Source organism: Muscardinus avellanarius, assembly GCF_963383645.1.
Source record: "Muscardinus avellanarius genome assembly, chromosome: 2".
Lineage (NCBI taxonomy): Eukaryota > Metazoa > Chordata > Mammalia > Rodentia > Gliridae > Muscardinus > Muscardinus avellanarius.
In genome coordinates this window covers 12,048,183-12,062,853 of record NC_137787.1, presented here as the reverse complement: position 1 = coordinate 12,062,853, position 14,671 = coordinate 12,048,183, and the positions used below count along the sequence as shown (strand labels likewise).

General features: G+C 41.7%; 1 protein-coding gene across 2 annotated transcripts in view; it reads left to right on the top strand.

The window, feature by feature from the left end:
* Positions 1-7,948: 7,948 nt before the first annotated feature.
* Positions 7,949-14,671, top strand: part of MFF (mitochondrial fission factor) — a gene marked incomplete at its 5' end in the record, with an annotated part of 29,842 nt that continues 23,119 nt past the window's right edge. For both annotated transcript variants that reach the window (XM_080690135.1, XM_080690134.1), the window contains 3 exons: positions 7,949-7,986; positions 8,928-9,148; positions 10,633-10,802. In XM_080690135.1, the coding sequence (XP_080546261.1) occupies positions 7,949-7,986; positions 8,928-9,148; positions 10,633-10,802 (429 nt within the window). The remainder of the gene's footprint in view (positions 7,987-8,927; positions 9,149-10,632; positions 10,803-14,671) is intronic.

Here is a 14,671-nt window from a genome sequence, read left to right as displayed (position 1 = left end):
TTGTCATGCTAATAAAAAGTTTTAAATGCTTTTAAAATTATTGCAATACTCTTATTGACTCTATATAACTATAAATCCATAATTTCTTTCAAGCATGGGATTTCAAACTTGAGAGGTCACAATGTGTAAAATCAAGGTCCTTGTGAGCCCAATTGTCTAGGATGAATTAGAAAAAGATCAGAGAAGCTGAGCATGGTGTTCCATGCTTGTAATCCAAGCATTTTGGAGTATGAGACTGAGGTTTGTGGACAGCCTCGTCTACTTAGTGAGGCTTTGCAATGCAATGAGACCCTGTTTCAAAATAAAGAATAAAAAATAGGGCTGGGGGTATAGCTCGGAGGTAGAATGCCTGCCCCTGGTTCCATCCCCAGTACCACACATACAAAAAAAGATCAGAGATGGGTAAGACTAGTTAAAAGGGTAACAGCCCCGATGATGGTTAATTGTCAAGCAATAGGAACAGAAAGAAGATATAAAATGGATAATTCACATTGAATGGAGAAATTCTAAAACATGGGGAACGTGTTGGTCAGGGTTCTTCCGAAAAACAAAATGAATGGGATATAGACAAACAGACAAGCAGACAGGCAGGTAGGTAAAGAGATCTCTGAGAGACTATGTATTGTGGGAATTGACTCTTGTCACTATCTCAAGGCCTTCTGCTACCTGGGAGTCAGGGACTTGGGTAGTAGCAAGGCTCTGTCCAGGTCTAAAGGCCTGATGAGGGCATAACTCTCGGGCCAACGTCAAAAGCCTTAGAAATTAGAGCCACTGGCCTAAGTCCTGAAGTCCAGGGGCCAGAGAATCTGGAGTTCTGATGCTCAAAGTTAGGAGAAGATGAGTATCCTAGGATGGAGAGAGAGAAAATGAGAGTATGAATTCACCTTTCCTCTGCTTTTTTGTTCTGTCCCTGTCCTCAATTGACTGAATGGTACCCATTTTCTCTACATGAGGTTGAATGTCCTTATTTAGTCCGTACCCTAGGCATGCCCAGAAATGTCTTACCAATGATCTGGGTATCCTTTAATCCAGTCAAGTGGGTATCCCAAATTAGCCATCACAAGGGACCCAGTTGGGAGACAGTAAAAGATAATTTCAGTATTTTGAACCTTGATGACTAGAAAAATAATCTTGTCATTAAGTTAAAAAAATAGCAAAGTAACTGGATTGAAAAGGAAGAAATTTTGAGTCTGAAACCCTGATGAGATCAAAACTCCAATGGAACTATTAGATGGAACTGGCTAGCTAGCCAATGATGGATTAAATAATAAACAGGAATGTCACATTAATGATAGGAGAAGAAAGACTCAACAGAGAGGAAAGAATCTCTATCACACAAACAGAGGGAGTAGAGTTTCCACATAAGGGAGAGAAAACTCTCCATCCCCTTTTGAGAATGTACTATGAGAAGATAATAGGTACTTCAATACTCTGTACAGCACTGTCTCATTAATAGAATCATAGAATGTCAGAAGATAAACAATGATCAGGATTATGGGAGAAGACATTGGGTTTGATAACTGGATCACAATTTTCATTTTAAATTTATTTCAAAACATTTTTCTTTCAGGGGATACAGGTAGGAGCAAAAAGCAAAAGTGCAAGTATTTAAGAAGTAGCAGAGTTAATAGAAGCAGTAGGACCCTAATTTTCAAACATTTTGATCACAATAGGTTTACCCAGCTTGATCTCTACCTTTCCTCAAGATGATTACTTGAAATGAAATGACTGCTGCTGCCGCTGCTACTACTACTACTATTAATTGAATGCCAGGGGCATTCTACCTCTGAGCTACATCTCCAGCACTTTTAATTTTTTTATTTTGAAACAAGTCTTAGAAAGTTCCTAGGGGTTTCACAAAGTTGTTTGAGCTTAATTTGAAACTACAATCTTTTTGTTTCAGACTTCCAAGTCCTGGTATTACACAGCCATATCACCCTAAATGTTCTCAGTCTCATCTCATCTTTTCTTAAAGAAGGATGATTTGCCACTATATGGTAGCTGAATAGATGGCCTCAAAATATGCCACTTTGGCATAAAGATTATTTTGAATCAAAGACACATGAAAAAACAGAAGATTCATGAAGGGCACTCGGGCTTTCCTTTCTTTCTCTGAAATGGGGAGGTAAAACTTCCATGTGAAAGGGGACTTCCCTGTATCAGGAGGAAGAAAAACATTCTTAATTCCAAAGTCAAGGCAGAGTGAAATATGAACAAGCCAACATTTTTGTCTTCTAGTTACTTCTTGAAAATTACCTGCCCTGGCCCCAACCCCTATGTCTTCTCACATTTTCACAATTTACTACTCTTTGTCCAACTTAGTATATAAGCTTTGGACTCAACATTTTTCTTTGGGTCTTCATTTTTCTAGTGAAGACTTCAACATACAGGTAAAAATTATTTAACAAAATGTGTATGCGATCCTCCTTCTAATGTTTTATGCAAGTTTTGATTATTAGGCATGGCCCAGACCCTAAGAGTTAGGAAGAGAAATTTTGTCTTCCCTACACCACTATTAAGAAGGGACCAAGGAATACATTCAGAAGGCTTCCCAAATAATTTTAAAGAATGATAACTTAAAGCAGAATACCTTTATTTTTATTTTATTTTTTTGGTGGTACTGGGGGTGGAAATGCAGAATATCTTTAGATTACAGAAGAGAACATCTGGAATGTGAGAACAATCTTCCCTCGGTATTTTTTGGGGGATGGAGGCATCCCAGGATCCTCAGGGATACCTAAATCTGCAGATGCTCAGGTTTCCTATCTAAAACTGTGTAGTATTTGATACTTTTTGCATAGAACCTACACATACCCTTCTGTATAGTTTCTAGATTATTTATAATACCGAATACAAAGCAAGTGTCATACTCTGTTGTTTAGGAAACAATGGCAGATAAATCTGTACATATTCAATACAGACGCAATTATATATATTTTCCCGATACTATACACACACACACACACACACACACACACACACACACACACACACACACACACAGATCTGTGATTAGTTGAATCCAAGGAGAAGAGATTGCCTTTATCTTCCTTTGGCTATAAAACCGAGGCACACACACAGTGTTTCTGGACTTGGCTTCAGTCTGTTCTTTCATCAGTGAGCACGGTTGTATGGACCCAGGGGTCCCAGGATGAGCGTCAAAAGTTAGGTAGACTAAGCTCTTGGAAAGCCAAACGCCACTGCTATCCATGAAGAAACCTAAGGGTACTTCCTCCTTCCCAGGGTTCTTATTATAGGTCTTAAGAGAAAAAAAAAACACATTAGAGTGCATAGGAATCAGTCCCAGAGCTGGTTAAATATGTGGCTTCTTAGGCCTCACACCTTAGCCATTTTGATGTAGGTGATCCTGAAACCGGGCTACCAAAGATACACCTTAAAAACGCAAGTTACGGACCGGCTGCACCCTCTGCCCATAACAAAGATGGCGGCGGACCGTCGTCCCTCGGGCCGGATCCCGTGCGTGAGCCGCACATCCGCCCTTCTGCATCACGTGACCGCCAATCAGCTTCCGCTACGGCGGCCGGAAGGGACCAGTCCCGGCCGTTCTCGCGTCGCTGCGGGCCCGCTGCGGGCCGCTCGGCCGGAGCTTCGCCCCGGCGCCGCGGTGCGCTCGGCCAACGGCCTGTGCGGGCGGCCCCGGAGCGCCCCGGAGCCGGCAGGCGGCGGCCCTCTCGGGGGGCTCTCCAGCGGGCCCCGCGGTGAGTGCTCGCGTCCGCCCGCCCGCGGCCCCCGCCCGAGCCGGCCTCCGGCCTAGCGCCGCGGCCGCGACCCCGGCTCGATGGCCGCGCCCGGGAGTCGCCTGGCCGGAGCCCGGCCTCTTCTCAGCGCCCCGCCGACCCTCCCCCGCCTGCTCGGGACCGACGCACCCCGGCTTGCAGATGTTGGGGCTCGCCTCCTGGCCCTTTGTAGCCGGGCATCGCGTTTGGGAATCAGTTCTGATTTTACAGACTCAAGAGTCGGGGGCTTGGGAGACGGGCGAGCGCCGCGAGCGGGAGCGCCGGGCTTTGGCGTGCGCGGTTCACCCCCGGCCAGGCCCGGGCAGCCGGCTGATGACCTTGAACGTGCCCGCTTTAAAAGTAGCCTTTTGTGAGGTTTTGTGCAAAATACTTGTTCGAGGAAAAAGGGCTGTTGCAAGCCCGGGTGGTGGGACCCGCGGGGGGCCTGGCGGTGTTAAGAGTGTGAGCATCCTTGCTGGCCCGGGAGGCAGGTGTCGTTCCTCCAGGTGGCCTCCAACAGCTGGCCCTGGGCTGCGGCCCTTCTTTGGCACAAAAACAAAACCACACCAGCTGCGTCCCACCAAGTCCGAATAAGGGGCACCCATTCTAACGTGGTGGTCTTTGAATTGCAGAAGACCGCTGAAGAATTCTCGGGAATGTTTTCTTTCCCAGGGTGAAAAACATTTGTTTCTGCCTCTATCCCCTTGGCTAATACGATCCCCAAAGAAAATCCCTTAGGGAAATTAGTTAGCTCTAAGTTGTACTTAGTTGTCTTCCTATGCAATTAATTAGGGAAACCTACTGTCTTTTAGGTTTCAAAGGCTTGTGAATTCACCAGCTTGTGTGTGTGTGTGTGTGTGTGTGTGTGTGTGTGTGTGTGTGTGTGTGTTTCTTGCCAAAGGAAATTATGTGTCTCCCTTCCTGTCTGATAGGGCTCCCTCATTTTAAGATGACAAAGTTTAGCTCCCTTCCCTTCTAGTGTTGAAACTTTTCTGTGTTTGGTAAATATTTTTCAAAACTTTCAGTGACTTTTCTTTAAAAATAAAATGAACCCTGGATCCCTACAAGATGTTTTTCTGAAACACCCATTCTTTACTTATTTATTCATTCATTTGTTGAGATTGGACCCTGGGGCATTCTACCTCCTACCTACACCCCCAGCCCTATTTTATTTTGAAGCAGGGTCTCTAGGTTGATGAGAGTCTCTATTTGCCGAGGCTGCCCTCAAACCTATGATCCTCCTGTCTCAGCCTGCAAGGTGCTGGGATTACAAGTGTGAGACACCATACCTGGCTCATTCTTTAAATTTAGTTGCTTGGAAAGAGAACTAAAACAGGTGATCTAGATAAAAACAAAACAAAAACTCCTGGTTTGGGGGTTGTAGAATTAAATAATTTTTTTGCTACCACAATGTTTGACTCAGTTGTTTCTATGACTTTCTGTGCTTTCGGTTTCCTTTGGCCTATGATAGAAAGTTGGGCTTGAATCACTGTGTCCCCAAAATTGGTACGCATTCCACCAGTCTCATGATACTTGACTACAGGTACTATAAGGAGGGGGGGTTGTAATTGTTTTTGTCTGTTTTGTCTTTCTGTGGCACTAGGGATTGAACCCAGAAGCTTTCTACTTCAGAGCCATCCCCCACCCAGCCCTTTTATTTAATGTTTTGAAATAAGGTCTCGCTGGATTGCTGAGACTGGTCTTGAACCTGTGATCCTCCTGTTTTCAGTCTTCTAACTATTGTGATTACAGGTATGGTCCACCATGCATGGTGATATAGTTCATTTTTGTTACACATTTGTACATCAAGTTCCTAGCTTATAGTGGTGATATAAAATTTCCTTTAATTTTTTTTTTTTTTTTTTTCTGGGCATGGTGGCACATGCTTATAATTCCAGTACTTGGGAGAATGAGACAGGAGGATCACAGGTTCATTTCCAGCCTCAGCTACTTAGGCCCGCTGCAACTTAGTGAGACCCTGTTTCAAGATTAAAAAGTAAAACATAGCGCTAGAGGTGTAGCTCAGAGGTAGAGTGCCCCTGGGTTTAATACCAATACCACAAAAATGAATGAATAAATAAATATGCATTACTTAAATATTTTTAAAATCAGGTCAAAGAAGAAAGTAAGTTTAGCTAAGAGTAAATAGAGCATGTGAATATTGGGGGGAAACTCATGAAGTCGCAAAGTATTGTTGGTATTGGGAGCCACTGCACTTAGAAAGTGGAGACATGAAATCATCTTTGAGTCTAAGGAGAATTTTGTCTCAGTTATATAATAGAGAAACACATACTGGTTGCCTAGCAGATTTGGGGTGACAAAACTTCTGGAATTAATATCATAACCCCAAATGAGAGTTTAATTATTCCTAAAATATATAACTCAAAGGGACATAGTCCACTTAGGAAAAAAATTCTGAACTGTTTTATTTAAGCCGAAAACCCAAGAATTGAGACAGTAGTGATAAATCTTAGTACATAAATTTCATTTAGATAAAGTAAATATGGTATGTGTATACAGCGGAGTGTGTGTGTAGAGAGGGAATTAAACATGTATTTTTCATCTACCACATTTTTCTAAATACAAATCAGAAACAATGATTGAGATGGTCTTTTATTTATGGGGCTGAAATTGGTGGTAAAGTTTTTTTGTTTTTTTAGAGTAAAGTTGTCTGTCTTTATGCCCTTCATCTCTTGTAGAATTTCCAGTTGAACCCCTAATAGCAGTATTACCTAATTTCTCAATTAGCTCCTCTTTTTCTCCCCTAGGAACCAAAGTGGCTCTAAATCCAACACACGCGCAGTGAGGCAAGTTAAAGGATTTAATATGAAGCACAGAAGCAGATAGTGCCAAATAGCAAGTAGTTGGTACACATTTGTGAGTAAGATTTCCTGTTTTGGCTCTATTTTCTTAGTCTTTAAGTTGCCTGCATGCCAAATCCTTAAAATTCAGACCTTTCGGTAAAGAATAGAAGGAGCTAGTCAGCAGTGGTAATTAAAGCAGCTGTAAAGGCTAAGCACACTGAGCAGCCTCCAGAAGCTCTCCTAGCATCTCAGTGAGGTGGAATTTCAGGTGGAGAGGACCTCTCTTGATGTGGCGTTTAAAAAACACCCCAGCTATGATTAAGAACTTTATGCTGTCTTTAATCATTTATTACCCTTGGCTTACATATAAGTCTTTTGATGAAAGCTTAGTGTAATTGTCCCCCCCCCCCCCCCCCCGTGGTACTGGGGATGTACCACCAGAGGCATACTATCTCTAAGCTACACCTCCAGCCCTTTTTTATTCTTTTTTGAAACAAGGTCTCACTAAGTTGCAGAAGACCTCACTAAGTAGCTGAGGCTGTCTGTGAACTGAGATTCTCCTGTCTCAGCCTCCCAAGTACTGGTATTACAAGTGTGCGCCACTACTCCTGGCTGTGTAATTGGTTTTTTAAGTTATTTCCTTTTAAGGAAACCATTACTTACACGTCAGATTTTTAGGCTACCTCAAATACCCTTTGTATTTTCTACATGATTTCTTCATTCATATTTAGTCGAAAAAAAAGGTTTTTTTTCTCCTTCAAACTATATTAGACTTTTATGGCACTACTAGTTTTTTTCTAGTTTGACTTCACACCTGTGTATAAATCGATAAAGATTTTTTTTAGCATTTTTGAAAAATCATAAAATAATGGCTATGTTTAAAGCCTTCATGATTTTTGAGGTACTATAGAGTAATTCTGTTTAGGAGATATTTGAAAATTGGTTTCCCAGATCCAGCCCCAAGACAGTCTCAAGTTCAAAAACTGCTTTAAGCCTGGCGTGGTGGCACACACTTGTAATCCCAGCATTCGGGAGGCTGAGACCAGAGGATCGCAGTTTGCAGACAGTCTCAGCTACTTAGTGAGGCCCTCTGCAACTCAGTGAGACCCTGTTTCAAAATAAAGAATAAAAAATAGGACAGAGCTTGGAGGTAGAATGCCCCTGGGTTCCATCCTCAGACCTGCAAAAAAAAAAAAAAAAAAAAAAAAACAGCTTTATTCTTAGTTTTCTATGGAATGGTTGTTGAAATACTGATTTTTATTCTTTCTTTTTTGCAGCTGGAAAAGCAGTGCCCGTGTTCTTATGCACACCTTCAAAAGCTCATATCTCTAGGGTTGTTCAAAGTGACTGAGCCACAGGGTAGCCGTGTTTTCATAGCTCTTGTAGGCGTGTGTTCACGGTGCTAAAATGAGTAAAAGAACAAGCAGTGACACACCGCTAGGAAGGTCAGTGGGATTTTCTTGAGTTCAGCTGGTGTAGGTCTGACAGACCTGGCTTGAACGCATCTGCCGTAGGCCAGCCACGCTCCTTTCTGCTTCTGCTGGCACTTTTCCTTCTGCATTTCCCTGGGTCATGGATTCCTCTCAGTTCAGGAGGCTGCTCAGTGCCTCTGTACTGTCGCTGCCCCAAGGCAGTTGATGCTTTTCAATATGCACATGTAAATATATTAAATATAACCCCTCAAAATACAAATACATGCAATAAGGGTTTATTAATAAAAATAGTATATTTGGTATCTACTGCAACTCAATCATCAAGTATTCAGTGAGAGGTTTTAATTTGTATTATATAATTTGGGGGTTTCTTTTTTTTTGTAACTTCAGAATCAACCTGTTTACTTTTTGAGTCTGATTTTCATCATGGAAAGGCTTTTTTTCATGCATGTCAGCAATTTCTAAATTTGTTTTGTAAAGCCCAAGTAGCTTTCTCAAATAATTGATTGGGGTTTTGTTTTGTTTGCAGTGCTGGAGATTGAACCCTGGGCTTCACACGCATGCTAGGCAAGCGCTCAACATTCCCAGCCCCCTGAGTAGGAATTCTTAATTTAAATATTATTTCAGGCACTTTTGAGTTGTAAGCAGCATGCATATCTGTTTGTGCAGAGGGAGCATGTGTGTGTATGTGTGTGTGTGTGTGTACACATTTGAGTTGTGGTTGTTCAATTTTTAAAGTTTGCTCCTGAGCAGTATTAGGCTGGTAAGGCGGAAGACATTGTGTTGTGAAAAACATTTTCTTCATTCTTTCATTTTTCCTTTGTATGTATTCACTGCTTGAAAATAAGTTTCCATTTGCTCTTTCTGTTATAATGTATTATCTTTGGACATCATAGCATAGAAAAAACTGATACTCTAACAGTCATCCTGGACTTAAACTTTTTCTCCCGCAGGGTGAGTGGGGCAGCATTTCCTTCTCCCACTGCTGCTGAGATGGCAGAAATTAGTCGAATTCAGTATGAAATGGAATACACCGAAGGTATTAGTCAGCGAATGAGGGTCCCGGAAAAATTAAAAGTAGCACCACCAAATGCTGACCTGGAGCAAGGGTTCCAGGAAGGAGTTCCCAACGCCAGCGTGATCATGCAAGTGCCCGAGAGGATCGTTGTAGCAGGTACTCCTCCGCGGTTGGGAAACTTGTCTGCTTAATCTTTGTTTTGTATTTTCTTATGAAACCTTTTTAGTTTTTCAAAGTATTATTTTAAAAAGGAGTTGGAAAATGCACCTTTAATTTTTAAATTTACTACTCATGACAGTAGTTTGAACTTCAGGTAGTTAAAAAAATCAGCTAATGAGGTTTCACACACCTAAAATGTATACATTTTTAGATAAACACTTGATGAGTTTTGATAAACATGTAACCACTACAGTCCAGATATAGAACATTTTTATTACCTCAAGGGGTTCCCTTGTGCCCATCTATAGTCTAGATTTCATTCTATGAGCAGAGACTAGATTCGTTCTCCTTAAGAGTTTTTTTTTTTTTTTTTTTGTGTGTGTGTGTGTGTGTGTGTGTGTGTGGTACTGGGGGTGGAACCCAGGGACTTTCTACCTCTGGGCTACACTCCCAGACCTTTTTTATATTTTATTTGGAAACAGGGTCTCACTAGGTTGCTGAGAGCCTCACTCAGCAGCTGAGGCTGGCTTCGAACCCGTCGGTCCTCCTGTCTCCGCTCCCAGGTGCGGGGATGACAGCGCGCCCCACGCCGGCTCCCCGTAAGAGTGCAATGCCAACGGGATGCAGTGTATACTGCTTTGGCTCCCTGTGGCCACTGTAATATTTTGCATTTCTGTCTTATGTTGATTTTCCACCATTTTTATCATTGAATAATATTCTACTCCGTGGATAAACCACTGTGTATCCATTTACCTACTGACAGACGATTGAGCTGTTTCCTTGTGGGGCTCCTAGGAATCAAGCTGCTCTGAGGATTCATGTGCGAGCCCGTATGAGAACATACGCTTTCACAGCTCTAGAAGGGAAGTTGCTAGGTTATTCTAACCTTTTCAAAGGCTGGCAGTCTCTTTCCAGGTTGCTGTGCTGTGTTACACCCCATCGGTGATAGAGCGTTCCAGTCGTTCCATATCCTTGCTAAAAGTCTGTGTTGCCAGTCTAATTTTAGACACTGAGTGGGCATGTAGTGGCATTCCCTTATAATTTTACTTATATTTCCATGATGATTAATCACTTTTAACATCTGTTCAAGTGCCTTTTTTGGTCATTTATGTATCTCCTTTTCAAGTATCTCTTTAGATGTTTTGACAACTTGAAAAATGGATATTATTAAGAGGGCTATTTTTGTCATAAGTAATTTCTGCATCACAATGCTAAATATTTGTGAAATGTCAGTTTGAATGCTGAAAATGTAGTTGTAAAGCAAATAATGTTGAGTTGATTATAATATAGAAGTAAGAGAAAGTAAATACGTTTTAATTTTAACGAAACTACTGCCTAGGTTGATGAGAATTTCACTCGCTAAAGCTGTCCTTGAACCTGTGATTCTCCTCAGCCTTTGAAGAACTGAAATTACAGGCACGCACCACCATACCTGGTAAACCACTACCTTGTTACAATCTGCTTCCTTTCTCTTCTCTTAGGAAATAATGAAGACGTTTCATTTTCAAGACCAGCAGATCTTGACCTTATTCAATCAACTCCCCTTAAACCTCTGGCACTAAAAACACCACCTCGTGTTCTCACACTAAGTGAAAGACCTCTAGATTTTCTAGATTTAGAAAGACCTCCTCCAACTCCTCAAAATGAAGAAGTAAGTAGAATTTTATCAATTGAATTTGAAAGAATATAAACAAAAGCAAAAGTAAAAAAGGAGTTAAGAGGCTGTGTATCATAGCGTTACTGATAGGTCACGGAAGGCGTCCATGTAGAATATTGCCAGTTCTGATTTATAAATTCCCAAATAAGATATACTATTTTAAAAAATATTGTGCATCAGGAGAAAAAAAAATCTTATGGAACATATTACTATTTCTGTAGACTTGATGGAAGAACCTTTATGACTAGATTTTATATCTTAAACAATACAGAAAGTTGGGAAGTTTTACAGTAGGAGAAAATAAATATCATTTCTTAAAAATTAGACTGGCAAACAGCTAAGAAAACTTCTTTTACTTTGTGAACCTTACCCTTCTTGGTAATTGACGAAAGATGTCCATGGAGCTAGCTGTTACACCACATGGCTTAGGTCCCTGTGACTTAATTATAGCAGTGTAGACTAACTGGTGGTCAGCAGTACAAGTCTTGCCTCTGCTGTTGACTTAGGACCAGCCTTTTGAAACATTGTTTTCTCCATGCTTTCTGTAGTTTCCTTGTTTTCATTGTAGCTTCTGAACTTGTAATGTCTTGGCCTGAGGTTGACATGAGAGGATGTGCAAACACATGTTTTTATTAATACTGTTCCTTACCTGTGTCTGGTGTCATTTTGACGCCACCTTTTCCAAAGAGGGCCAGACTCTGATACAAGCGTCCTAGTATGAGGTTTCACTATATCTAGGTTCTGAGTTTCTGCCAAGGTAATGCTTTTACGTGCCACTTTGAACACTAAATTTGAGTATTTACATGACAAAAAGATTCTTGTAAAATGTATTTTTTAACAGCCATATTTAAGCTCCTTTAAGTCAGATACTGCCTGCAGTACAAGAGTGAATGATACAGTGTTTCTTCTCTCAGAAAGTTTGCTTTCCGGCTAGTCAGCAAAACAATAGTATGACTGAAGGGAAAACATTAGCCTACAGAAGTTAAGTTCTTTAGTAGCAAAGAGTAATGCAAGGTGTGAAGGTGGCTGCAAGAAGAGAAGGTACCGCAGCTTGCTCCCAGCTACAGTCCAGTTCCCACCTCCCGAGGTCCCCAGTGGACAGTAAAACTGAAGAATATTCTTCTAAGTAAGGATTTAGCAGAAGAGAGATGCTTCTTATCTAGCACTTTCCTTAGTGACTAAGACTGACTAAAAAACACTTTGCTGGATTATCCTCAAAAGATTACAGGATGTTCACTTCTGTAGAAATTGTCATGTTTAGCCAAAAGTGGCAGATTTTCATAGTTTGTAGGTGTTCAAAGTGTTTAAGTAATGAAACAAGCTAAAAATCAGACCTAATTTTGAAGACCTGCTTTGCCATTTACTATCTATCTGACTTTGAATAAGTTATTTAACAAGCTTCCTGTAAAATAAATATAAAAACAATGTCAGGTGTATAAGAAAAATGTTGGTTAAATCTCAGTATGTTTAAATATTATGGTTATAAACAGTAAAATCCTATAGCAAAAGCCAAGTTGTGAAACAAAAGCGTTTCTGAGATTTATACCAGCTACCTCCTGAAAGGAAAGCAGTGGCAAAAGTTTCAAGTGTATAGAAGGCTCTAGCGTCCCTCGAGAGGGCATCAGCCAGTGAGCAGGAGCCAGCCTGGAGAGCTGCTGGCAACAGAGGTCAGGAGGCCCTGAGTGCTGGCAGCAGTGGACCATTGCTCTGTCAGAATCCTTGTGCAGCAGTTGCCAGGCTTTCTCCGCCTCAGCACTATTGACATGTTGGACTGGAGAAGTCTTTGTTATGGTGAGGCTTATCCTTTTGCAGTGTAGACTGTTTAACCACATTCTGGATCTCCAATTAGAAGATGTCAGTAGTATTCTCTAAGTCATGATAATAAAAAGTGTACAGTAGCTAAAAGATGGAAACAACTGGAATGTCCATCAGCCGATGACTGGATAAGTAAAATGTGTGACACTCACAGTATTATTCAATAAAAAGGAGTGAAGTGCTGATGTGTGGTGCACAGATGAACCTTGAAGTGCTCAGTTTAAGAAGCCAAACAGAAAAGGCCACTTATATTATTCTACTAATGTGAAATTCAGAATAGACAGTCCGTAGAAACAGGAAGCAAATTAGTGGTTGTCAGGGGATTGCAAAAAAGAGGAAAAAGAGTGACTTCAAAGTCAGCGCAGGGTTTCCATGAGCGTCATGAATGCGCTTTGGAGCCCGATAGTGCTGATCGATGCGCCTCGCACTGACTGTACTTAATGCCACTGAATTATGCGCTTAAAAGTGGGTAAAAGTGGGAATTGTATGTTATATGTATTTTACCACAATTAAAAATAATGTCTCCAGACATTGCCAATGTCCTCGAGAGGTAAAGTCAGCACTGGTTGAGAACCACTCACCTATGTAAAGAAAGGTGACCCTCAGGAAGAGGCCTGTGAGGAGGCTGGAAACCCCTGTTTAAGAGCCCGGCGTGGAGCTGTGTGTGGTGGTCCATACCTGTAATCCCAGCTACTTGGGAGGCTGAGGCAAGGCTAGCCTGGGCAACACAGTGAGACCCTGTCAGTCAGTAAATACATACAGACGTATGTCTGTACGTATGCATACCTACATGTGAAGGATGCTGGGGGTTTACCATGGCATTCGACTTGTATGCTATCACCCCTGGCCCCTTTTTATTTTGAAACCGGGTCTTAGTAAGTTGCCAAAGGTCTGGCTAGATGGCTGAGTCTGACCGCAAACCTGCAATCCTCCCGTCTCAACCTCACACATACTTGGGTTACAGGTATGTGCCATTGTGCCCAGCTAGTAAACATTTTTAATATATATGTTAAAAAAAAAAAGCCTTACTGATGGCAAGTGCATTAAAAAACAACCGCTTATAGATTCTTATACTGATTTAAAGAATTCAAGTGAGTCTATAAGGATGGCTTAAAATATGCCACATCCCCTCACAAATGTTTGTAAAATTTGGAGGCTCGGCTGAAAGAGAGGAAACTGGTGAACTCCTTCAGTCTAATCTCTACTGATATATGGACAAGACCATTGCTTGACAATTTAGCCTGTGAGCAAATCATAAAGGAGCTGTGCAATAAACCATGTGCACTGGATATGAAACTACAAAATCCCTGAATCATGACAGCTCGGAGGAGCCTTACAGTACACGTGTCAGTATGAATGGGCAGGCCATGGCTGTGACACTGACGCTGTGTCCTCCCCTTAAAAAGGAGTCTCAGTTGGAGCCAGTAAGATCTTCCAGAGGTCAAGAAGGGAGAGATGTGAAGGACAAAAACTGGAAAATGATGCTTGTAAAATTTTGCACAGCTGGGCATGGTGGTGCATGCTTGTAATCCCCGCACTTGGGAGGCTGAGACTGGAGGATCACACAGGTTCGAAGCCAGCCTCAGATGTTTCCAAATAAAGACCCTGTTTCCAAATAAAATATAAAATAGGTCTGGGAGTGTAGCCCAGAGATAGAAGTCCCCTGGGTTCCCCAGTACCAAAAAAAAAAACAATTTTTGCACAGCCTTGGACAGTGTGTCTACACCAGAGACTTAAACTGTACCCGCCTCTGCCGATCAAGCGCAGTATGCTTCAACTAGATCAACTACAATAAATGCCAAGAGCTTTGTGAGAAGTTCATTGAAGTAGGAAGAGAAACACACTTCAAACAACAAATTGTAAGAGCTTTTGCTCAAACTTTGCTGCTGCTGCTGCTGCTTCAAAGAAAAGTAGTAGGGTGACATCCAGCTCCATAATCGTGTGTGTGTGTGTGTGTGTGTGTGTGTGTGTGTGTGTGTGTTTTTACAGGTCTGGGGATGGAACCCAGGGGCATTTGACCTCTGAGCTACACCCCCTGCCCTATTTTT